The sequence below is a fragment of the Protobothrops mucrosquamatus genome, unplaced genomic scaffold (genome assembly GCF_001527695.2).
Source record: "Protobothrops mucrosquamatus isolate PMUCROS unplaced genomic scaffold, P.Mucros_1.0 scaffold608, whole genome shotgun sequence".
NCBI classification, from domain to species: domain Eukaryota; kingdom Metazoa; phylum Chordata; class Lepidosauria; order Squamata; family Viperidae; genus Protobothrops; species Protobothrops mucrosquamatus.
Genome location: NW_015386906.1, coordinates 123419 through 150047, shown reverse-complemented (window position 1 = coordinate 150047; position 26629 = coordinate 123419). Strand labels below are relative to the sequence as shown.

The following is a 26629-nucleotide window of genomic DNA, read 5'->3' as shown; positions in this document are numbered from 1 at the left end:
CCGAAGGCGTCTCCTCTCCATTCGTGGTTCGCCTTATTATGACCCTCCTCCGATTGGCTTATTCCGGGTCAGGAGTTCTGAGGCATTGTGGGTTAGAATGAAATCAATTTTAGGAGGCATTTCAACAACTACAACTCCCAAGAAGCTCGGTTCAGTTTCTGATGGTTACAATTTACGTTTGTTCTTTGCAGGAGGAATGAGTAAACAGTCTGCCTTGGAACGTTTCGCTGACATTTGCTTGCTCGTGGACTCCTGTAGTGAGGCTTATTCGAAGGCAAGGGGGAAGGCATTTCCCCCCGAGTTTAGTGGCTCCTAACTGTTTTAGCCAAATAATCTGTTAATTTTTTGCTATCATAGATAGTAAGAATATATAAGTGTATAGGTGTAACTATACCTTTAAAGTAGACACATTCATTTGGTCTTTAGAAAAGGCATGGATGTGGTTAAGGCTTCAATCCCGCACACATCTAATTGGGAACAGTCCTTTTTAAAAAATCAGTATTTTAAGCTATACATGAACATCTACAGTGTTGTTTGCAGTAGTAGCAATGACTTTTTTATTTTATTCTTAACCTGTTGGTATGCTGTTTGGGGTTGAGGGTGCTTATCACATCTGTAGTTCAAGGTTCTAATAGTTAACTTTTGGTTTGCTACAGGTTGAACTACAGTTCTCATCAGACTCAATTAATGCACCTAATAGTCAGGAATCACAGTAATGAATTTGGGGAGCTGTAATTTTGCAACCCTGAATAATACTAAGACTTTTAAGTTTCGATAAGTTGGTTTTACTCTATATAAGTTGGTTTTACTCTATTTTGTGTAGTACAACAAACAACTAGACTTGCAAAATAAAGGTATTTGGATTTAAATATGTTGAATGTGTTCCCCTTTTGTTTTAAGGGTTCTCCACTAATATTTGAGAGAACAGCAGTAAGATAGATGGACTCTGTTAGAATGGCGATGATGTACCGTTGGAAGACCCGAAGGACCAACTTAGGGACAGATCATCATGGAGAAAACTTGTGGCTGCTAAGAGTTGATAATAATGTGATGGCATGTCAATCAATTAAGAACTAGTGCCAAAATATATCGCACTACAGGACAAAGCAAAGTACCCCCTTTACGCAAACTTAGGTATTTTGTTACAGCAAGACAGCACGAGATGGCGCTGCTATCCTTTGATACTAAAGAGCAAAACTTTCCAAGCCTTTGTCGCAAATACTTATCCAAAACATTAGGCGGGGTTTGAACTTTCTGAAACCATCGAGATGAGAAAGGAGGCCTTTGGAGCGGATGTCACTCTAAAGATCATAGAGTCCGCGGGTTTCTATCCTGCCTCGATGATGATATCGTCGACGGTACATCCCGTCATCTGGCCGGGCTGCAAGACTAAGCCTCGCCTCCCTAACCGGCGGACAGCGATTGGCCAGGCCTACTGCCGGCGCTCCGCAGGATTGGTTGCTGCGGGAGACAGACGAAGAGTCGAGGGATTGCTGGCCGGCGGCGACTCCGCGGCTCCGGGAGAGTCCGAGCGAGGGAATAATACTGTACCGGTCAGACGAGCAGGTGAGTTCCTTCCATCTGCCTCAGGGCCTCGATTTGTTGTCGCAGTTCAACCCTGTCGCGAAGTTTCGGGTGTGGGACGAAGGGCGTCCGGTCAGATCGGGGCCGAGAGAGAATCTGCCGGTCGTGAGTCAAGGACACGCGCTGTTAACCGCCGACGGTCTCGTCCGAGGTTGCCGGGCGCCGCTTTTTGTCTTCCCCAGTCGCGGGGCGGGAAAAGAGCCGTGCCTTCCCGGCCACAACTGCTTTGGCTCTTCCGCCGTGTAGCCGGCGACTCCTGGTTCTTTCCCTGCGCGCCCCCGTCTTCCCCGCCCGTCAAGGGGCAGACCCGGGTGGGAGCGTGTTCGGCAGGGGCGGAAGAGTCCGCGCAGGAGGACAGTTTTGTGTCGTTATGTCTCCGGGAGGATCTGATTTTTTACGTAGGCCTAATCCTGGTGGTTCTCAAATTACTGCTTATGCGCCCTTTCTAAGCTCCTCGAATCGTAAAGGTTTTTTTTTTTTTCCTGCGAGGCCCCGTGGCTAATCTTAGAAATTTCATCTGGTTTACATTCTTTTGATTGTCTTCTCCCTTCTCTTTTCGGGTGCTCCGGAAAAGGCAGTTACTTTTACAGTTACTCCTACTACATCTAAATCAGTGTTTCTCAACCTTGACAATTTTAAGGCATGTGGACTTCAACTCCCAGAATTCCACAGCCAGCAATGCTGATCTAAATAGAATTTGCCTGACTACGTCTGTTGCTTCTAATAGTGCCGGATTTTCCTCCTCTTCCTTGTTTGTTACTTTGGACACCAAAAAAATAATAATCGAGTAATGTAGAAAAGACGGCGCTGTCTTGTGAGCGATAGGCTTAAGACCTGTCTGGTTCAAAATAAATAACTCAGTAAGCCCATCTAGGCTTTGCCTCTAACACTTAATCGAAAATTCAAAGTGGGGTACACAGCATCTGTGATCTACAATAGGATTCCTGCACAGTCAAAGAGATTCTCTCCCTCAAAAAGATCTAAAAATCCTTGCTATATAGTTAACATACCACTCACCCACTTCTTTAACTCATCACCCACTGCAGTCTTTGCTTCCTTTTCTCCCAGAAAAACTAAAAATTTTCTCATCTCTGACATTAGCTATGTCTGTTATGTTACTTTTATTGTTAGAAAATGTGTTTATGATCTGACATCCATAGTCAAAATGCTTCAGAACGTTGTGGTTAAATATATTGAAGTATATTTTGAAAACAACATTAAAAATATGTTTGCAAAATTGTGTTGTTGCATCCAACAATATTGTGAGAAATAGGATCATGATACGTAGATCTCATTTAGTGACAATTGGGACCGCCATCTTAGTCATTAAGAGAAGTCACTAAGTAAAACCATGACTCTGCTTATGATCTTACTTCAGCTTTCCTTTGCTTTCCAGACCTGAAATGTTATAAATATGATTGGTCACAGAGTTCCTTTTTCACCATGGTAACTATGAATAGTTAGTAAATAAGGCAGTCACTAAACAAGGACTTCCTGTAATCTCTGTAATCACAATATTTGATTTTTGCAGTTAAATGGATGCAATAGGAAATGATATGAAATAACTGACATCACACAAAACTATTCTGAATCTGAATTTACAGCTGAACTAAGCTAGACAGAAAATAATCTGACTTGGCAGAATACAGCTTTTTATGTTACAGTACTGATACTCGCTCTTCACAGATATAATTGTATTTGTTGTGGGAACGAATATGTTCTCCCATAAATTAAAAATATAGAGTTGCAACGAGTAGCAACCATGTGTGCAAAACCAGTAATTTTGTATAGTTAATTATTATAAGCTCTGGCTCATTCATTTATTTGATTCTACCACAATTAAATTACTTCAAAGACAAATAGAAAGTTACCAAGGAATGATCATGCACTCATAGTATATAGATATGACAAAAAGGTGTGAAGGCTATATTAGACATTTTGTTAGCAATGTGTAAAGTACCTTGTGCTAATAATAGATTCATTAAGTATGTATAACTAAGCTTGGTATAAGTTAATAAAATTTATATACAATATAAACCAAAATAATAAATTCATTTTATAATAGAACATAGTAAATATAAACAATTCCTAATGGACGCAATTACATTAGTGATGAGTACACCATTGGAAAACTTGAAAAACTAGATTAGGGAAAGGCCATTGTGAAGAAAGTATTATTTGTTTAGAGTTGACATCAAGTAGTTGACACACAGTTACCAGTCAGTACAACTTTAGTATAAATTGACAGAGAATATTTTTCTGACTTCATAAAGGTCCTATGAAAAGAAGCATTCTAATAGCCTCCTTAAAGTTCAAAATATTGAACTCTAAATGTAGGAGCTAAATGGAAAAATGTCTTAAAATTTAGGATGCATTATTAATTTATTATTAATGAATTTGATAGGTCAACATTTTACTAATTTATTTGATCCTATACTTGTAAACATGCTTTCACACATCTGGATTTTCTATCAAAAAACCAAATAATATCTACTCTAAATGTTATGTCTTTAGCACAAAAAAACTCTATTTGATTGTCTGGTTCAATTTGATTTTATAACTAGAGTCCCAGAACACACACAAACAAACTCACACATGCAGAGTAAAAATTAGAAATAAAAAAATAATATAGCAGCCAAAGCAGAATAGCTACACTGATTGCCCTTGATCTTGTCAGTGTTAAACATTACTGAACAAATCACATTTGTTTATTTTATTCTCTATGTAGGAGTAGTACATTACTTTTCTTACATAGCTTGGTTCAATTTGTTACAAAATAATTATACAAAATAATACATTTTAGCAAAAGCAATGTAGGTTTTGTTTTAATCTTAGAATGTATAAATCTAAAAGAAGCTCTAAGAGATTATGTGGGCAAATGGGGTGTTTTGTGACAGATTGTGCTATGAATACTCATATTAATGGAGAATTGCAAATGTGTACAGGTAGTCCTCAACTTACAACCACAACTACAAAATTTACTATGTTGCTACATTTAATTTTGAGAATGGGATAACCTGTTCTTTTTTGTCTGGATCAGCTAGGAGCTTCCAATTATTAGCTCTTAGAAGAGCCAACATGGGTATTAAAGTTAACGTGTTGAAGTATTATAGAAAGTCCTCAGCTATGGATGCTTATTGGATGATGATTTGGGGTTAGTCATTCTCATTCCATTACAGACTTGCTGTTATGAGAAAGAAGTTGGAAGAGAAAGTGCTATGTAAAGTGCTTTGAGCTCCAGGAACAAAGATAAATCTAGCTAATGTCAATACTCATTTTTAAGAACAAATACTATATTTTTATTTCAGGTTAAAAGAATATTTTTAAAATGTCAACTGTGAAATATATGTCATGAAGTGAACTGCTATTCCCAGGTGAGAAATTGACAACTGAACAGCCACAAGTTAGCTTCTAAAACCTGCTATAAGTAATAAAGCCTAAAACTAGAAACTGCCTTTCCAAATGAATCTATTTTCCTCTGCTAAAAGAAACTAGCCATCAACTAAAACAACTCTATAATCAGAATGCAATATTTTGTGATAGCAGTTTTGCAGTTTTGCTTGAATTTCATTTCCTTTTCTTCAATTGCATTTTTCCTTTACAAAGCTCAGAAATTTGATTACTTTCCAAAATAATCGTAACTATGTTCACTTGACTAAATTGTTCTTATTCAAAACTATATATTATTATTGGTTGCACATTCTGGCAGATGTTTAGTCTGGATTTGGTATTTTTATCCACCTATTGAATCCTTTCCAAGGACCTGGGATAGATGTTTCATGGTGTTAGATACTGCCACACTCACCATACAGATGTTTTTATATTATAATTTGCCCAAAGTATACTAAATGTTTTAATGCAGTATGCTTTCAAAATTATATTTGTTAAAATCATTCTCAGGTATCATATGGCATTTATTGTTGGTCTTTATAATTGCTTCAGTTGCTGGTACCAAAACTCAGGCCCTACAGACAATTTATTATATAAATTACATTAAATAATTGAATTGGTTACCGTTTTCATACTCATTTGAAATGTGATCTTTGAACATTCCTATGGTAAGTACGATAACATTTTATCTGAAAAAAATAATAAAATATATTGTGATTGGTCTATGGGTATACCCTGTATAACTTTAAATGTATGCTTTTTTATACAATTGGTTCTTGCTTCTGTTGTTGCTGTTTTCCTTCTAACCTTTTTTCATCCTTTGAATATTAGAATACAACTTTGTAATATTTAATTAAAGGTGGTGTATAATTAAAACTACCACTTACATACTTTTGGTGAAAAATCCTAGAACTCTAGATGTTGTTATATTTATTTTGAGATGAATTCTCACATTGAAACAGTTGCATATTCTGCTTAAATATTTTTTTTCTCTCCAGGATGACTATGGAGCTTCTACCTTCTAGCAAGCTGAGGTTGTCAACTTACAAATTACTGAAGACTTTACCTTATTCTAGATGATCTGCTGGATTAAGCATCTATTTAGAGTGATATTTATGCAAGCTGGGTTAACTATGGAATCAGTAAGTATATCATTACAGTGACATATCTGCAAAAACTGAAAGTCTGAATAATGTATAGGGAATGACATGCATAAATGCCAATTATATTAAAAGGACATAATCACAGTGTAATATTTAAATATAACTGAATTTGTGGAATATAAATATACATAAAGTTCTCTGGAATAGTTCATTTCAGTAGTTCATTACATCATAAAACATAATAAAAATAATGTTGGTTAAGAGAGATATTGTGAGCCCATTCAAATTTTGTTGGACTGAGTATTGTGCCATTTTATCCAATTTATATTGCTGCCCATGCACTTGCATGACTCTGGGCACTGTACAATAAAATAAATCTTAAGTTGTAAATCTGTTTTCTGAATATACAGGTTTACAATGCAATTTGATACATGTTTACACAAAAATAGTTTTCCTGGATTTATTTAATTGTAAGTAAAACTTCAAAGTAAAGTAACATTGACACAGGCATTTTTTTTTTTTACTTTCAGCTGCTTTGGTCAAATAAATCTTATGGTCCAAGCAGAAGTATTGTAAGAAAAATTGGCTCCAACCTTTCTCTGATACAATGCCCAAGGGTTCAATTTCAGGTAAGATGTTTACTTGTTTGCTTTGATTTGCAAAACTGCTAAGACCTAAACATCTGGGTCTGTAGTATCTGGGGATATAAGTTATTTCTGTCAGTTTGGAACCAAAAATAGGGATATCCCCAAATTAAATTATTTCCTTAAGCAAAAAAAGTAGTTACATTAATTTTAAAGGTTAAAATTTAATTAAATGAAAATGACATGGATTTATAAATTGGATGTATTGATTCTGAAGTCTTCATTGGTTAGAGTAGAAAATAATTCAAATATCTAATGAAACTCAATGTCAACATATTTAAAAGTAGGTGAAAAAATGGTAGTATTTTCTGATTTAAAAAAATAGTCCCTTCAAAATAAAAATTTTTGTAAAATAATTTTGTAATTATATTGAAAATAGCAAACTGAATACCATTGATCAGACAAAGGTCAAATTCAGCATATTTTTAATTTTAGATTTATTTTCTGATGGCAGTGCCATATATTTTAAATAGAACTTCCTTTTCAGTACTAAGTAATGAGTTCTGAAAGACTTTTCAGTAGTTGTGATTTATAGTAAAACTAACGGATATATTTGAAAGTTGGAAGGAGAACATATTTTTAGGAAAATTGGTCATGATTTATTTATTTCTATTGCACTCAAATGTCAATAACATTGAATTTTATAGAACTCTTGTGACTTAACAGTTCTTGAGTGGAAAAGGCATTCAAGGATAAAATCATATTTACACATAACAAATTCAACAGCTTAGAAACATTTTGTATCATATGTGAATATCATGTCCTTTTTTCTAGAATAAAAAATATTTCTTCTCTTATTATTTATCTGTAGATACATTTATTTTATGATATTACTGGTCTAAGCTGTCAGTGACTTCCAAATATTTTTGATAAATCCTCGGCAGAAATTGATTCAAAAATATTGCTTATGGAATAAAAGAATAAGAAATAATGTCTTATATCTTAATCAATACTTTTCTCTGGAACATTCACCAAAGAGAAATGCCAATGTTAAGAGATCCTCACTCTGTTATTTTACATGCTTTAGCTATCTGAAGGCTCAATATAATGTTCGCAGCAGCAGCAGCAAAAGGCAGATTGTTGTTTACAAAGCTCTAATGCAGAGATAGGAAAGAGTTTAGTGGGCACAAATTCAGTTTAAAACCAAGCCCAAGAGAATAGGAAAATATAAGTGTGTTCTTGAGTTGTCACATGCTTGATGTTTAAAATAGTTATTAGACTAAAAAGATTCTGTGTCCCTGATCCTTGCTGAAAAATACTATAGTTTTCTGAATGGTGGCAGAATAAACTCTGCTGTTTTTTTTTTTAAATAAACCTAATAATATCACAGCTGTCTTCCTGCTTTCTTGAAACTTTTCTATACTATTCTCTCTTTCCTTTGTCTTCCTTTCTTGCTCTCTAGCTATTATATCGCAGGATCGTGCACTGAGCCTACTGTAAGTCAGTCTTTTCTTTTTTCACTAAAGTTCACTTTAACTATTGGTATTTACTTACATGTAAATCTGATTGTTAAGAATCTTAATTAATTTCTGTATTCCTTATTTTCTTGTGCATAGAGAATGAGCTAAATATCTTTAATGGCAGTGACAATTGTTTTGTCATTTTTGGAAGCCTAACAGCAAAATATTGCTGAAAAATTAAACTTTTCTTCAAGACAAACATACTTAGGATTACTACTTTAATAGGGCATATGCGACTTAATTAGTATAGTTAATCAGATATTTTAAATGTGGGTAGGAAATTTAGATACTTATTTTGGTGCCCCAGGTTTAATCTTTTCACAAAGCTTAGGTTTAGTTGCCTATCTAGTTTAAGGTCTGACAAAAGGCAAATTTGAGTTTGTCCTATGGCACATCTCCAAAAAAGCATGTGAAGTCTAAAATAGTAAACAAGCAAGAAATTATAACCCACTTAAAATACTTGCATATATAAAAGTTCTAGTTTCACATGACCATGAAATAATCTCTGAATAAAGTGTTAAACTATTAAAATACATGGTTGTATGCTTTTCTTCCTTTTTGGAAATTATGTCACAATGATCCAATATTAGCCAGAGTAGTCACAGTGATAACACTCTCATTGAACACTGTAGAATAGCAAACATAGGCTTGATTTTCAATAAAGATAACCTTACAGTATTGAGAATTTTAACTTCAGCCATTTCTAGAAAGTGGTTCTTACCCTTTAAATACTTTTGATGCCTCCTTACCTGGGCTGACAAATCCGGAAACAGATACATTAAACTAACGCCTATTAACACATTAATAAGGATTTGGATTTTCTTTCTCTGAAACGCCTATTAACACATTAATAAGGATTTGGATTTTCTTTCTCTCTCATCCAAATATTATGTAATATGTATGAGAAATAGTTTGAAATTAATCAGATTATTCACCTATGTAACTTTATTAGTATATGTAAATTTCCTAACCTGCAGCTAGGCATTTGCTATGTAATACCCAATTTGTATGTCATATCATTAGGAAACAACAATGGAAATACTAATGCTGTGGACATTCCTTAGATTTCTTAGATTGGATCATACTACTAAGTTTGAAACCTTGCCCAAATGGAAAAAAAACCACTAGCGTTTTAACTCTTGTATTAACTTGTTCTCCCTCTCATTTATTTATCTTATTCTCACTATGTATTTTAACTTCATGTTACCTTTATAGTGATGTTATACTGATCCAGGCCCAGGCAATTGCTCTAATATGTAACATTATCCAATCAATCTAGCTTACATCTCAGCCTACAGAAAACACTCAATCTCACCAACTAAAAGAAGATGCAGTAGTCTCCCTTGTAGATGTAGGGTGGGTTGCTGAAGAAGATGATGAAGGAGACAAAGTTTTTACACGGTTCCGGTATGTTTCTCAAAGCTTATCCTCTATTATTGGTTCTTTAAGCTTTGGTAGATAACCTGTTGACCAAGGCCAACTCTCAATTTCTATGAGAGTTACAGTTTGAAAATCAGGTTTTCTGATAACATGAAAACTGGCCAATATTATTGATCAAGGAAGAAAATCTTAACAAGCTTTAAGGATTCTTTTAAAAACATAATAAATATGTTTCATTATCTAGCTTTTGTGTTTATACAATAACTTTATGCTTATATAAGCATATATTTTTGTAGTATGTTCCTATTTCAGTACCAAAATATCTGGGTAGTAGACACAAATAGATGTCCAATATTATTTTAGTCAGAATGAGATATGAGAACGCAAGTGCAACTCTAGGAAAAGAAAAATAAATAGATTAGAGGTAGTCCTTGACTTACAACCACAATTAAGCCCAAAATTTCTGATGCTAAGCAAGACAGTGTTAAGTGAATTGTGCCCCATTTTATGACTCTTTTTGCCATGGGTGTTAAGCAAATCACCAGTTATTAAGTGAATCATGCAGTCATTAAGTGAATCCGGCTTCCCCATTGACTTTGCTTGTCAGAAGCTGCCTAGAAAGGCTGCAAATGACAATCCCGGATGCTGTGACCATTGTAAATACATGCCAGTTGCCAGCCCCCAAAGTTTGATCACGTGACTATTAAGAATGCTGCAATGGTCATAAAGTCACTTTTTTCAGTGCCATTATTACTTTGAATGGTCATTAAACAAATGGTTGTAAGTGGAAGACTTCTTGTATCTTTCCAGTTGTTTTCAACTGGTTTTGGCATAAAGATGACCTTTATTGCCTTTTTATACGTAAAAGGATGGGGAATACTATTCTATTGATACTCCAGCAATGACAACATGTGAATTTATGTGTTGGATAAATTTGTAATAATCTGGCTCTATCCAGAGAAGTTCACAACTAATATTAAAAATAACAAAGCAAAAGAAATATGAAAATGAAAGCACTGATAAAATACTATTTGATTTTCTCTTAGTTTGATTTAATTACTGTGAAGTAGGTTTATGTAAGGTCATGTACAGTGAAAGCCCTTGAAAGGAAAAAAAAAAGCCTTGACTCTGACAGCAGTTTTAGTACAAAAGGAAAAGTACTTACACAGGATCTTTAGGGGCTTTAGTAGTTGCTGAAGTTATGAAGGTAGAAGAAACCAGAGAACAGTAAGCAAAGCAAAATTATAAAAAGAAGTCTTATGGCATTTTAAGCATCTGAGTACAAGACATCTTTTAAAGCTCACATAGACCAAAGAAATTATAATACAATTTAGACATTAAAAAAAGCTGTTAAAATGTTATTAGACTAATGATATAGATGAATTTTTCTGCACTGTTTGCAGACATAATAATTGAAAAACAGTGGTTGTGTTTAATATCTAAACCATCTGTTCTTGAAAGCATTTTATTATTGAAATATAATTGATATTTTTCTAAATGTTATCAGATTTCTAACTTATCTGGGCTGAAGGCCAAGGAACAAAAATGAACGCTTTGCCTTCACCTTTCCAACAGAACAGAATATAGTTTAATGTTTACAGGAACTTCTAATCATTGTTTTAGCTTAAATACAAACATGGCAAAGACAGCATTCTACATTTGGAGAGAATAAGATATTTGGTTTAAGAGACAGAACTTTAACTTAACTACCTTCAATCAAGGGATTTATGTTATATGGTGAAAAAAACAAACTATTTTTTTGATTATAGATCAGAAGGCTGGTCAAAATCCCAACCATTCCTTAAAGATGAAGTCTGCTCAGGAAGAGACTCAAGTACTGAAGAATTGTTGCCCAAGAAATCACAAGAAATGGAAGACTCCAAAACTGCAGTAGCCACAAACAATGAAGCATTACAGAAAATAAATGCATTGGAAAATGAGCTTGCTAATTTAAGAGAACAAATAGCCAAAATTGTAAGCCTACAAGAACAAAATTTGGCAGCAGGTATTGTCATTTTCTCAGTACGTTTTAAGTGTTATGCCTATAGACAAAAAATACTATAAATTCAGGTGCAAATATCCTTGGTGTATAAATTATGACATTTAGAAAATTAGTTGCTATAGTCTTTCTCTATCTTGACATGAAAGATCTGGAATGGGATATTTCTGTATTATTACTCATCTGCACATATGATCTTGAACCTGCTTTCCACAACCTGTTGTTTTTCCTTTGTGGTAGATGATAGCACCCATGATTCTAAGCCAGCATACTTGGCTGTGATGAAAAGTGTAATCTGGTGCACTAGATAGAGTAATAGTAGTAATACTAGTAATAGGTTGGGCAAAGTTACATTGAACTCTTGTAGAAATCTGAGTCAAGATGTTCTTGGGATTTGTATTACAAACTTTTGGCAATAGTAAAGATTTTGACTGGAAATTCTTAAAATGAGACTTACTTGTGATTGTTCTTATACAGTATCTAAAAACAATTTTATGAAAGGTTCAGTTAACACACATATGATGATTAATTTTTTGCCCGCATTTCCAATTTTCCTTTTACCCAACAATGTAATGTATTTTCCTGAGAAACAGTATACAAACACTGTTTCCTTCTATAATTGCCGATTGGATAGCAGTAAGTTTAAAGTACTGGGGTTTTTTTAACCTATAAAACTATATATGCTTTGGCAGCAAGATACTTAAAGAACCACCTTTTCCAATATAGAAGTGATTTGATCAACTTGTTCATGATGAAATTCTCCCAGTATATTTTAATGGTCTACCATGCATAGGAAGTAAAAGGGACCAGAACTTATGGGCATTGGTTTTCGGTTTTCGCTTTTGAAATTAGGCTGGCACCCTCATTGGCCTTCAGTAACTTTTAAAAATAAAACTGTTCCTGAATAGTTATCATTTTCTTCATTGCTTTATGATGTTTGTGTTTTTAATGTTTTTATATTTAGTTAACATTCATACAGCTACCAATCTTAGCCCCTATAACCTAGGCAGCAAACAGGGATAGAAAACACAATAAACTATGTTTATCTGTAAACGAGAGTCATTTTTTTTTGTTCAGCACTATAGAAATGTAATAAATGTCACACACTAGAAAGCTGCTTCAATACTGGGGTCAGTATTTACAGCCAAGCTATGTATTCCCTTAAAAAAAAACTTCACCCTTTTCATTATATTTTGTGTTAAAATGGAAATTGTCAAGAACAAAGAGGGAATATAGTAGTGGTACATGGTAACAATCCAGTTCAATGCTGATTCTATTTGGTAAACACAATAATGGATACATTTTTTAAACAAAAAATTATTAAAGATATTTGCAACATGTTTAAATGTACATTTTTCTTACAGCTGGAATAAGTTCTTCTGCTTCCCTTTCTGTCCTACCGCCGCCACCACCACCACCACCACCCCTGCCTCCACCACCATCACTTCAGCACAATGTTTCTGCCATTGACCTTATTAAAGAGCGCAAAGGAAAAAGAATAAATTCTGGCAAGACTCTGATAGATAGTGATCCAAAGAAGCTTGAAATGCCAAATATGCTAGATATCCTGAAAGACATGAACAATGTAAAGCTGCGCTCAGTGAAAAGGTACGTTTCCCCCTTATTAAAGATAGGGTTGCAGGGAAGAAGTGCAATATTTTGATTAATGCTATGCAGAGATGGAGATGTGATAATCATTTATTTGCTTGATTCAGATAATTAAAGTAGCCTCCCACAAGTGAATGTGCATCAAGTTCATCGTTTGGTTTTCAAACAGGAGCTTGTCATTTTAATGAGTAAAAATAGACCCTCTTAACAACCAGAATTGGGACCCATAACCACATTGCTAAGTGATAGTTGACAACATATCATGACTGACAAATTTATAATGTTGATTTTCCTGGGGTGGTTAATCAAGTCACTAGAGTTGTTAAGAAAGACATCAGATGGCCCAAATTGCAGTTTTACTGATGGCTTCTCAGTGAAGTACCTTCAGAAGGCAGCTGTTCACATGACCACAGGACGCTGCAACGGTTGTAAGCGTCTGCCAGTTGCGAAGTACTCTAATCTCGCTCATGGGATAGCAGGGACAGCAATTTAAGTACAAGGACAGGTCATAAAGTTATTTTTTTCAAGACAGTCATTAAATGAATGTCTGTATCAACTTTTAAAACTAAAGAAAAAGAGGATGATAGTACTTTACTATATATTTTCTATGCCCAGCTGTTTTACCTGATAGACCTGAATATAAAGAGGTATTCTGATACTTCTTTCTTGTTTTTCTGGCACTTGAAGTGTGAAAGCAAAAAAACGATAGGCAAAACATTGGTGAAAATGGTGCATATATTTGCCTCATTTGAAGTCAGTGTGTCATAAAAGCCTTACCTTATTCTTTTGAAGGCCGGAGGAAAGCACAATAAGGAAAACTGCTGACCCAACAGATCCTGCTGCAATAATAGCTGAGGCTCTTAAAAAGAAATTTGCATATCGATACCGTAGTGACAGTTCAAGTGAAAGTGATAAACAGAATTCAGCTTCTGAAACAAAGATGGTAAGTAAGTGTTTGGTCCCAAGTTTGACCGTTGTACTGAGCCATGGTGTGTTGAAGAAGTCATAGAATCTGGTTGTACTAACATCAGGAGTAAGCCAGTTTACAAGCAACCAAGGTTCACATTTTAAGCTACATTGGAGTTTACATAAATTCAGGATTAGAGATCTCCAGGAGAATGCCTAATCTCAAGAGATTGGCAAACTAATGTCAACCCATACTTTTAACTTGGCTTATTATCAGTTCCAGTATTTACAATTGGTTTCCTTGAGTTAAAGGAGCAAGCTGCCAGGGAACATTTGCTTCCTTTCATTCTGGTGGATTTAGTACTCCCACTAATAGAATCTAAAGCAATGTATTTCAAACTTGGCAACTCTTAAGAACCGTGGACCTAAAATCATAGAATTCCCCAGCTACTGATCTAAAAAGTGTTTTAGAAGTAGGCATGAACTGCTGGTCAATAAAAATTCCCACATATTGTATACAAACATTGCAAGGAGGAAAATACATGGATTTTTTTTTTTTAGTTTATATTCTTTTTCTTTTCACAGTTTGGGCCACACCTGCTGAAGTCTACAGGAAAAATGAAGAATCTAATTGAAAATGTTAAGTAGAAAAAACATGCTTCAGTATAAAGGGACCACCTCAACTGTTTTGAGAATTATATTTATAATTTTACAATACTGAGTAGTGTGTCTTGCTTCCATGAACAAGTTTAAAAACGAAAATTCTACCATGTTCTAGCACAGGTTTTAGTATTTATGTACAAGTTGTGTTGGGCTAACACTAAGTTATAAATGTCACTTTTAAACTTACGTGAATGCAATTATAGTTTAAATTATAGCTTTGATGTAATATCTGAAATATAATAGTAGGACATATTTAGCCTGAATTGACATCTCATTTTGAACTTGAAATACAGACTTCACTGGAGCCACTTTTCTTTCTATAGGGTGAAGGTGACAACGCTTGAGTATTTTATTATTAGCAGAATTGGCTAAATTTAAAGCAAATGCTGGAAGAAACTAGCCAAAGCTTGATCATGTTTTTAGATAGAATGTAACACTATAATTGCAACTTTATTCTAGCGATAATGCACATATGAGCATATCAACAGTTACTAATGAAACTTAATATCTAATTAGCATTGTTGTCTCCTTCATAAACCTTCAATCCTGCTTACTCACCAATTCCTGTTGAACTGAATTGCAGATAATAAACTGTCAAATAAGTCAGAAAATAATTCGAGATTGGAAAAAATAATTGAAGGCCAGCTTTCCTGTTGAGTAAAACATTTTACTTCTTGAACAGAGTATTTTGTCAGTATTTTGTCATCTTGGGTAGTATTTGCGAATTGCTGAATAATTTGGTATGACATGGAAAAGTGGTTTATCTGCATATGTTTTAATAGCAAATTTAACGTAAATGTCATGAAATGCTTAAAAGCAAATTTCACTTTGAAATTTGTTCAAATATGAAAATGTTTTTAAATTGATCATGTAAAATTGCTCCCAGGTACTTTAATGTTTATTATGGTATAGTTATATCAGTATTTTTAAACTTTTCCACCACTGTTCAAAATAAAAAAAATAGTATAATATATATTACATTAGTCTGGTCATATTTTGATGCTTGAACAAAGAATACTGCACAACGGGGCCTAAGAACATCTAAATCAAATAAAATGAACAAAATGTATGCATTAAAACCACAGGTGTCAAACTCGCCGCGTCACATGACATGTTGTGACATATCACAATTTTTTTCGCATTGCTGGAGCTGTGGTGGGTGTGACCTCTGCACAATGCAGCCGGCCAGCAGGACAGCAGTTTGACGCCCCTGCACTAAAAGGATTGGTTCAATTTAAAGATACAATCTGTATCTGTTAAGTCCTGAATCAGGTTTGCTTTAGACGGGAAAAGGTAGTTTTAAAAAGAGGTAACATGGAAAGTGTTTTAACCTTGGAACAGCTGCTTCAAATTTTCCAATGGCTCAAAATGCCAAATTGTGGCTGATTTGTGAATAAAATGTTTTCAAACAGCCCAGCCTGACTTGTATAGCAACAGAGATAAATCATATCTCTGCTAATAATTATTTAGACAAAATAGGATGATGTGGGAACAGACCAATGAGGAAGATAAAGCATACATCAGTCAAAAAATGTCAACTTCATAGTCTAATTTATTATTGCTAGTTTGTGCTGTTTAAGGGAACTTAACCTTCCTGTATATAAATGGATAGGTTCTATATGGGTTGTGCTGTACCCTGTAAGCAAGTAATTGCTTCTGTGAATACAGGTAGTTCTAAATTTACAACCTCAAAGGGCCATCACAAAATGTTGCACTGCTCCCAACCAATGATCGCATCACATTTCAGGCTCTTGGCAACTGGCTCACATTTATGATCACATTTTGCAAATTTTTTGCCATTTTCTGGCAAAAACACCTATTGATTAAGCATCATACTTACTACTACATGGTGTGCATAATGACAATGACGACTTGCTTAACAACTACCCTGACTTACGTTCTCAATTGTGGTCATACATTGAGGACTATCTGTATGCATTACAATAGTATGCCATTATCACTGCTGAAGATATGTAAATACAAAGATTCCTAGTACAACTTTTAACTTTAGAATGCAAAGAACAGAGTATTTGCTATGGATTGGATTACTGATAACATGATTTAGATTAGAGGTAGCCATAGAATCAAAGGAGTAACTAATCTTGATCTAGGTAGAGATCAAGTAGAAAATGTTAGCAACTGCATTTAGTAAATTTACTAAATTTAAATTAATAAATTAGTCCATGAGTTGCAGTTGTAACAACCTGTAAGTTGGTTAAATAAAAAACAATTTCACAAAGAAACCATGCAAGCCTATCAGTAAGTAATGTGATTTTAAAAAGATATAATAAAGTTATATCCCATTATGTCCCATTGAGTTCTAGTTTATCAGTATGAAGCATTGCTGTTTCCAGGAATAGAGTCCCCAGTAATTAAAAGAGTTTGAAGAGAGGTACTGAAAAGAAAACAGACTGTATATCTTATTTCTGTAATCAGTATTGTGCAGATTTAAATGGTATCAATAGCTGTAGCATAGCTAGCAATGTCAGCATATTAGAATTAGCAATTTTGAATATCAGATCGAATAAACAAGGAGACTGGTGAATCTCAAAACCTAATGTTTAATGTATAAAAAATCTGTTCTGCATAAATTGCATTTTATTCAGAGGAAGAATGCTCATACCCTAGACAACTGGAAGCAGGGGAAAAAAGAGGTTTCTGAAGCAGATTTATCCAATTATGATTGATAATTAATTCAATATATTCAAGACAGGATAAATGTTGCATCTCTAAAAGATCCTGCAGTATAGTATTAGTATTATATGACAGCAAACAAAGGAGCGGATTGCATTAAAAAGCTGGAATGAAATCCACACCATGACTGCTGAATAATGTTGAGGTTTTGCTCAAGACCACAAGTAAGCCATAAGTTTTCTGTGCCGCTACAACTTGGAAGAATCATCGTGTCATGACCGTTAGCAGGTCTGAATGAAATCAGAAACACTAAGACTGAAGAAAATAAGAACCCCAGAAACATCAGAAAGGAGGTAGTTGCTAATGAGATAGCAGTTATAGTAGAAACCTATGTTCACAAGAATTGAAATCTGCCAAAAGATTGTGGGAATTAAAACAGTGTCAAGAATAAAAATCTGAACAACAGAAAGCCAGACTCTGAACATCTACATGCAATTGAAAAACCTGTAAGCTCTTTTTTTTAAAGACCAGACAAAAGCACAAAAGTTTTAGCAATGTATCGAATGAAGAGCAAGGGAGAATAGAAGGTGGCTGCACTTCAACCAATAGGGGTTATGGGACACTCCAAGTTCAACCCACCAAAGAGAGTTAAAGCTGCTTTTATCCTTTCTTTCTAACCAGATGTTTTGTGCACAATGCCAAGTTTCACAAATAGTTTGGAACTGAAGAGACTAAGTGGAACCACAGCTGTTGATAGCAAGTTTTTTTCATTTGGTAAAAATAAGTACTGCATGTCTGCATTGGATGAAGAGAACAATGACCCTGCAATTAAGAGTTCCCACACTAGCACCTGTCTTAAGAGCCTCAGCTTTGGTGACCCTGATTTGTGGGCAAACAATGCCAATGTACCATTTTCTCATATGAGAGACAAGGAACACCCATCAGTGGATAAGATTTTTCCTCCACATTAATATACGTAAAAAAGGTTATTTCTCTGCGTTATGTTATGTTCCCCAAGAAAAGGCCATAGAATTGCCAAATACCGTATATACTCGAGTATAAGTCGACCCGAGTATAAGCCGAGGGACCGATTTTCCCACAGAGAACTGGGAAAAATTGGTGACCCGCGCATAAGCCGAGGGGGCATTTTGGCTGTTCCTCCCTGGCCGCCGCCCCACCCCCGCCCCCNCCCCCGCCGCCGCCGCCGCCGCTGACTCGAGTATAAGCCGAGGGGGGCATTTTTCAGCCCCAAAAATGGGCTGAAAAACTCGGCTTATACTCGAGTATATACGGTAAGTACTACGGCCTCCCCTTCTAATCAAAGTCCATAACTACAAAGATAATACAGAAATTAATTTGTGATTAGAAAAGCAAAAGAGAAAGAAAAATGAAAAAAAACCTCTCAAGACAAACCACTGGTAGCTTTTTAATAGGTATCGGCTTATAGCTTACTACAAGACTTCTTAGTTTCCCATAACAACAATCCTCTGAGGAAGTTTGGGTTGATGAAGAGTGATTGTCCCAAAAAATCACCTAGTGAGCTTCCATGGCTAATGATGGCCTAGAACAGCGGTTCTCAACCTATGGGTCACGACCCCATTTGGGGTCGATTGACCATTTCACGGGGGTCACCAAGCAAGGCTGTCCGCCAATTTTTTCCCCCTTTTCCGGCAGGTGCCTTACCTCCCTTGAGCTGGGCCAGCTGGTGGTCGGCCTGCTCCGTGTCTCTGCCGCTTGCCAGCTACGCCTCGGCCGGCGCAGGGGGCGGAACCACGCATGCACGGCGCTCCCGGGCAGGGAAAGTCCTCGACTTACGACCGGTTGGGTAGTCCTCGACTTACGACCGGTTTAGTCCTCGACTTATGACCGGTTTAGTTTTCGACTTACGACCGGTTGGGGGTCGCGGCATTAAAAAGGTTGAGAACCACTGGCCTAGAACCTGGATCTACCCATATATTCGAACCCTTGAAACACCTATAGTGCACCTGAGGTTATCAGAGAAAAGGCTCCTGGCGCTGCTTCTGTAGTTGAAAAGAGACTGAGGAGATAACTGGACCCACACCCAGGAATTTGGGCCCTAGGATATGTTTTTCCCACTAAAGATTTTCCTTGGCTTTAGAACATTTTGGTTTAAGTGCTGTATATTTGCTGCATAAGGACCACAAAGAAAACATCTACAAAACATTGTGTAGCTTTTATAAAAAGCTCTTATAGAATCCAAAGTCACTAAGAAAGAAATTCTTTGATTAATGTGATCTTAACTATTTCTCCACCTTTCAAACTAGACTCGAGATAATGTGAAAAGTTTTTATTATTAATCAAAGATTAACAGCAACAGGCACATTAACATGAGGATGGCAAAGCCTTTAAGAAATGGCTTTACACTGAAGCTCTCTCCCAAAAATGGCTGTTGCAAATTGTAAACAGAACAAAACAGTCTTTACAGTAAAAAACAAGGAAAATACAAATGAACAAAATTAAAGCACCAGTTTCTCAAAATAGATTACAGTTGTGCTTACAGTACTTAAAACTTAAAACTTACAAAAAAAGGAATGCTTGAAGATTAAAAATTAGTCCTTAAAATTTGTCCTTAAAAACATTTCTCCTTTTCACATCAAAAAAACCCAGAATGGGTAACATTTCAGTAGAGGGAGGGAATAAGTAAACAATGCACTTTTTCAATCAACAAAATTTGGTCACTTAGCTTTGTGCATAGTTTAAGGCAGCTGTAACAACCTATCAGTTCCCCTCCCCTCCCCCCACCCCCGTGGCTGCTCATGAAAATATCACATTCTAAAAAGAATAAATTAAAAAATGCCTTTTGACTCCTTTTCATTTTCCCCCTTTTTCACAATCCCACCAGGTACTCATTCATTCATTCATTCATTCTCTCTCTCTCTCTCTCTCTCTCTCTCTCTCTCTCTCTCTCTCTCTCTCTCTCTCTCACTCACTCACTCACTCACTCACTCACTCACTCACTCACACTCACTCACTCTCTCTCACTCACACACACTGCAGCGTAAGGGGCATTTTGTACCCTTGTTATGAAGGACATGCTTTCCATCCCACTTTATTTCAGACTGGCAATACCCTGAGCTGTTTCTGGTAGTCACTCCACCTTTTTTGTTGCATGTGCAGTTCAAGTGTACAATAACAAAAACAACATGCAATTGTTTTCACCATAGAATCTTAACATAATTTGAAGTTCTTCCTCTCCTCCATCCCACCTCCCTTCCCAAAATTCAGAAGTATTTCTGCTTGCTATATTGCATTCCCATACTCTGGAGTAAAACGTGGCTGTGCTTTATATTAAATGTTCAATTCTCAATGCACAGCCAAATTTGTAACCCACGGCAGACTTCTCTTACTAAGAGAAAAATGAGCTGCAGTTTCAGATTTGATAATTTAAAAAAAAAATCAGTGGTTCCTTCACAGCCATGCAGAAAGGTTATTTTTGAATCTACAGTTTCCAAGTCTGTGTGTAAACATCAGTTCTTGCCCAAGGCAGCCAAGTATGGGCACTTCACATTTCCACATTTTGGACAAGGATCGAATGGAGTCCTGCTAAATTCCAGGAAAATAGAATCATCCATGTCATGTGGCAGTTTTGAAGGCCTTACGTCAAATCTCCTCTAAAAAAACCAAATAATGTGGCACATAACAAATCTTGAACTTTCCCAGTCCAGACTTGTATTCTTCTCAGGATTGCATATTCAAGGTTCCATGCAGAAGCCAACCGAGGCATATGCATATTGCTCTATATTCAGGTCTTGTAATTGAAAACCAGTTTCAAATGATTTCTCAAAGAAAACAATTGGAAATAAATAATGCTGGCATTGTTTATACTGAAACCTTGGCAGTCAGGCAGAATTTATCCTCAAACGCTGGTCTATAGATACCAAGCAAGAGCAGTTTGTTAAGCAGATTCTGGGGTCAGGATAGTCGGTGTTCCTGAGGTACTACATCAGAGTCTGTTTCCTCACATGCAGGATCAGTATCATCACCGTTGCTAGATTGTTCTCTCTGAATACCTTTCCAGCTAGCTTTATTCAGTCCCATGTGACCAAGCATAGTTTGAGACAGCTTGGTGTTTGAAAAACGAGCCCATTCTGCAAATAATGGTTCCACCAAATAGGTCATAAAACCTAGAAAGACAAAATAAGTTACAATGTGAACATCAAAAAACCCTACCTCACAATTCTATACATTTTAAGAATAAAATAGAGCTGGAAGGGACCTTGGAGGCCTTCTAGTCCAGCCCCCTGCTCAAGTAGGAGAACCTATACCATATCTCAAAGACAAGTGACTGTCTAGCTTCTTTTTAAAAATCTCCAGTGATGGAGCGCCCATAATTTCTGGAGGCAAGCTATTCCACTGGTTAATTGTCCTCAGTCAGGAAGTTTCTCCTTAATTACAGGTTGCTTCTCGCTTTGATCAGTTTCCAACCATTGTTTCTTGTCCTGCCCTCTGGTGCTTTGGTGAATAACATGACCCCCTCTTCTTTGTGGCAGCCCCTCAAATAGTGGAATATTTCAGTATTGGGTTTTTTTAATGTACTGTACAGCATCTGCATATTACTGAGCACAGGAAATATATACAGTGAACAAAATACATTTGAAAACATTACTATACAGTCCTTGAGAAACAGTTTATCATTCTTTCTATGAGTTTAGTTTTACTTTACAATGTTATATTGTACAAACTGACCACAGATTACATACAAGGGCAATTTGGAAATAAACCTCCATTTGGTTATCAATGACAGAAACTTGCAGATACAGAACTTTTATTATACACATTAGAAAACTACAACATTACATTACTTTTCGACATAACCGCCATTCAAATTGAGGCACTTGTCATAATGTCTTACAAGGTTTGAAATTCCTTAGTAGTGGGCTATTGGGGAAGGGAGTGACCAAAAACATTCCAATGGAACTGCTTCAAAAGTTCTTGGGTGCATCTACCGGTGTGCGGGTGAGCATTATCGTGAACCAACACCACACCAGAAGTGGTGCCATGGAATATCCCACCAAATGTGAAGATTCCAAAGGAGTACTGCTAGTGAAGTTCATGGAGCATGGTTTAACTATCAATTCAGAAGTCAACTGTGAAACGTTATGAAAACTCAGATGAGCCATCCATAACAAGCGTGGGGGCATGCTGACTTCCGGGGTGGTGTTGGTTCACAATAATGCTCACCAGCATATCGCTAGACACACCCAAGAACTTTTGAAGCAGTTGCATTGGGATATTTTTGATCACCTCCCCCCATAGGCCAGATTTGGCGCCGAGCGACTACTACAAAGGAATTTCAAACCTTGTAAGATGTTATGACAAGTGCCTCAATTTGAATGGCGATTAAGTCAAAAAGTAATGTAATGTTGTAGTTTTCTAATGTGTATAATAAAAGTTCTGTATATGCAAGTGTCTGTCATTGATAACCAAATGGAGGTTTATTTCTGAATTGCCCTCGGACATTCAAATCAATAGGCAACCCAATATTTAGGCTAAAGCAGAGCCTTGATGTGGCTCTTCCCAAAGATCTAGCACAAGGTCAAAGGCATTATGATCCCGAGCAGCAACTCCTTGAGTACTCGAGCAGGAGGATGATATGGCATTCCTGCCCTGCCAGTGGGCTTCCCCAACGATCCAGCTGACCGCTATAGAAACAGAATGTTGCATCAGGTAAGTTTTCGGTGTTATTTATTAAGTTCTTATATCTTTGTGGATAGTCTGTTTTTAAGTTTGAGATAGACAAATATTAATTGCAAATAACAGCCATTCTCCTCCTATGTAACTAGAAATGAGTTTCCAGTTTATAGCTGGAATCTAAATATAACCGCAGTATGCATCACACTATGTTGAATTTGGGCACCAACACATATTATGATTAATTTAAACCATGAAGCTCAGAATGGAACATACAAACCTATCAAAACATTTCTTTCCCCTTCCCCCTACTTTCCTTCACCTCGATTTTATCCATTGTCTTTATTTCTGTTTGTATTTTATATTAGGAAAACACTTTTATCAAAAATATTTCTTTTTTAAAAAAATTAAAAAATATATTTCTTTTCCGAAACATGAATGTAATATCTTAACGAAGAAATTGGTTTAAATTTGGCTAAGCTGTTACTTGTAAACTCTTGTTTCTTCATTTATAAATTTAAAACTTCACTATAAAAATGTATCAAATGTAAATTAGACTGAAATTTTAAGCTCATTTCAAAAAGCAATTTCATAGTATTTCGGGGAAATTGTAAGTGCTAGATAAAAGAAATCCTGTTTCATGAACACAGAAACTTTTTAAAGTCAATGAGCATAATTCAAGTAACATTTATACAGTGCAATAAAACAAAAAAATTTTGTTTGCAATCTGCCAAAAAACATTTTAAATTATTCAGACAGTTCATTTCTGGCTCCTCCATATTATATATTAATAAAAAAATTATGACAATTTTCCACATAAATCAGTAATTACCAATCTGGATGTTGGCAACGGTTTCTGTCTGTCGATCACATAGTGGACTCACACCTAAGCAGTATTTTTTCTCAATGTCTCCTACAACAGAATATTGTTTTAATCATTTATTATCTACAATAAGTCAGGAAATATGCCCCCAACCTCCAAAATCTGCAGTAGACACTTAAGGATCTACAGTGCAGAATGAACAACTGAAAGCAATGAATGAAGAAAACAAAGTTCTACTGTGAAACTTTGTGCCTCACTGAGTGCCATTGTAACTTTGAACAATCACTGAATGAATAGTTGTAACCCAAAGATTACTACACCTAATATAACTATTATTATAAATTCAGCCCTATCAGATAAAATCCAAGGAACCCCAGGCCCATTCTTACCCAAAATTAGCTGTAGGATTTCTCAGTGTTTTGAGAAGGAGGATAGATCAATACTGCTGTGCACCCTTTAAAATAAACTTTTACAATTTATTTATAAAAAAAAAACTTTTCCCATGAAAACAGAAAACACCACTCTCCAATCACATGCCTGAACTCCTCATGCTGTCTAATGTAATAGCAAGGTAGGAGTTATAAATGATAAGTACATGTTATTTTAATAGCCAGACTGAAAAAGGAAAAATCACTATTTTCCAAGGAAAGTACCACACAAAATTTGAGATAATAAGTAATAATGAGTTCCTAGACATGTTTTGGATTTCAAAGAATTTGGCTACTAAGGTTTCTAAAGTAGAGACACTACTAAAGAATTTTTTGAATCATAACCCTGTGAGGATAAAAGGAAATCTTTTAGATGAAGACTACGGGTAAACCGACTTACGACAACAACTGGAACTGGAATTTCTGTTTTTTCAGAGCGTATTGTTAATCTGAATTGTCATTAAGCAAATAGTCCTAAATTGAGGACTACCTGTACATGAAATGTACTACAATGGTGGACAGTTGTAAAAAAAACACATTTTTTTAAATAATTTCAATAAAGGTACAAATTTAAAGATGGTTTGGGACACAAATAAATCTTTTATTAGAGAACATAATAGTGAACTCAAAAAAAGAGTCAACACACAAACAATTTTAAATGAGATAAACAGAAGAATTGAAGCAATTTCCAGAAAAGATAAGTATTTCTCAACAAACTAAGCTTTTACAATGATAATTATCTATACAACATAAGAGAAATTGAAATAAAAATGAAATATGTAAGGGAAAAACATGCCGAGTTTGCAAACAAACCAGGGAAATGTTTGGCATATAAATTATAAAAAGAAAAAGAGAAGAAAATGGTTTTGAAATTACAAGAGAGAAATACTGAATTAATGGATATCATGCCTAAGCAAAAAGCATTTCAATATTATTCCAACTTGTATAAAAGAAAATATTTCTCTCTGGAGAAAATAAAGGAATATCTAAAGAAAGAAAAATTTCCAAGAGATTAATATAAAATTGAGGCCAGACGTCTTTCTTTTGGGGATGATGGACAAATAGTTGCAAAAGAATCTTCAAATTCTATTTTGTATACGATAACTGCAGTGAGATTATTACATGTGCAAAGATGGGAAGATTTGGCATTGCCCACAACTGAGAATAATTGGTGAACATGGAACTTGCTGAGGTAGCCAAATTGACTTCTTTTATCAGAGAAAAGACACAATGTTTATTGTTGAGTGAAAAACTCTTATAGACTTTTTGCATAAAATAGAAAAACTGAATTTATGATTTATGGTTTTCATGATTATGCATAGAAATAAAAGTCATGATGTAACTTGTTATACTGATAACACTAACTCTAATACCCAAAAATGCAAGGGATTTGCAAGCCTTAATATTAAAGGTCAAAGAGGACAGTGAAAAAATTGGACTGAAATTAAATATAAAGAAGACCAAACTAATGATAACAGCTAGATAACAGCTGTAAAATTGAGAATGAAGATATTGAAGTAGGGATAGCTTCTGCCTTGGAAAATAAATTCAAATGCCATGAAGTCTCTATACCCGTGGTGGCGAACCTATGGCACGTGTGCCACAGGTGGCACGCAGAGCCCTCTGTGTGGGCACGTCCTAAGCCTTCAGCTGGGTTTTTCGCTTTAGGCCTCCGCCGCCGTGTGCAAAAAAAAAAAAAGGTTCAATCAATCAATTTCAACTTCTTGCGGGGGGGAAAAAGATCTTGCAAAGTTGGAATTGATTGATTGAACTTTTTAGTCCCACCCAGTCTACCGTTACCATCCAAGCCATGCCCACCCCATTGGCCATGCCCACCCGGCACCTGACGATACATAAATGGGTTTTGGGTTGCAGTTTGGGCACTCCGTCTCTAAAAGGTTCGCCATCAGTGCTCTATACCTACAAAGCTCAGAATCATATAAAAGATATTGACATCTTTGAAGTTAGGTTTTGAAGAAAACTCCTGAGAAGGGGCGTTGTCTTACCTGAACGCCTTTTCTCAGCACGGAGATGGAGGATCCACCCGTGGGTTGAGACTGTATTCCTGCCCAATCAGATCAAGTCAGCCAAAGTTGTCACGCCCTGTCCCTGGACCTGTGCCCAGTCTTGACGCGAGCGTAGACCTTGACTGATCAATGACGTACTGGCTCATACACTAATAACCTATAAGGCTAAACAATCCTCTATAAATAGGGAGGGAGGTGGATCCTCCATCTCCGTGCTGAGAAAAGGCGTTCAGGTAAGACAACGCCCCTTCTCCAGCACTGGAGATGGAGGATCCACCCGTGGGACATACCAAAGCCTACTGTCCCCGAGGGTGGGAAGCAGACTGGT

The 26629-nt window shown here is 35.8% G+C and overlaps 2 protein-coding genes across 3 annotated transcripts in view; one reads left to right on the top strand and one right to left on the bottom strand.

Annotated features, from left to right (window-relative positions):
- The first annotated feature begins 1446 nt into the window (after positions 1-1446).
- Positions 1447-15411, top strand: MTFR1 (mitochondrial fission regulator 1). Of its 2 annotated transcripts, XM_015817618.2 has the most exons (9): positions 1447-1566; positions 4893-4958; positions 5973-6116; positions 6608-6706; positions 9461-9588; positions 11331-11566; positions 12925-13168; positions 13961-14111; positions 14660-15411. In XM_015817618.2, the coding sequence occupies exons 3-9, from the start codon at positions 6051-6053 to the stop codon at positions 14720-14722; spliced, it is 987 nt and encodes a 328-aa protein (XP_015673104.1). In that variant the 5' UTR covers positions 1447-1566; positions 4893-4958; positions 5973-6050; the 3' UTR covers positions 14723-15411. The 2 variants fall into 2 exon arrangements, with proteins under 2 accessions (XP_015673104.1, XP_015673105.1); XM_015817619.2 differs by lacking the exon at positions 4893-4958 and having other exon boundaries at positions 1453-1566.
- Positions 15412-21152: 5741 nt separating this feature from the next.
- Positions 21153-26629, bottom strand: part of PDE7A (phosphodiesterase 7A) — a 40062-nt gene continuing 34585 nt past the window's right edge. The window contains exons 12-13 of the mRNA XM_015817617.1: positions 23856-23936; positions 21153-21516 (exon numbers count right to left, since the gene is read on the bottom strand). Coding sequence (XP_015673103.1) covers positions 21305-21516; positions 23856-23936 — 293 coding nt within the window. The 3' untranslated portion in view covers positions 21153-21304. The remainder of the gene's footprint in view (positions 21517-23855; positions 23937-26629) is intronic.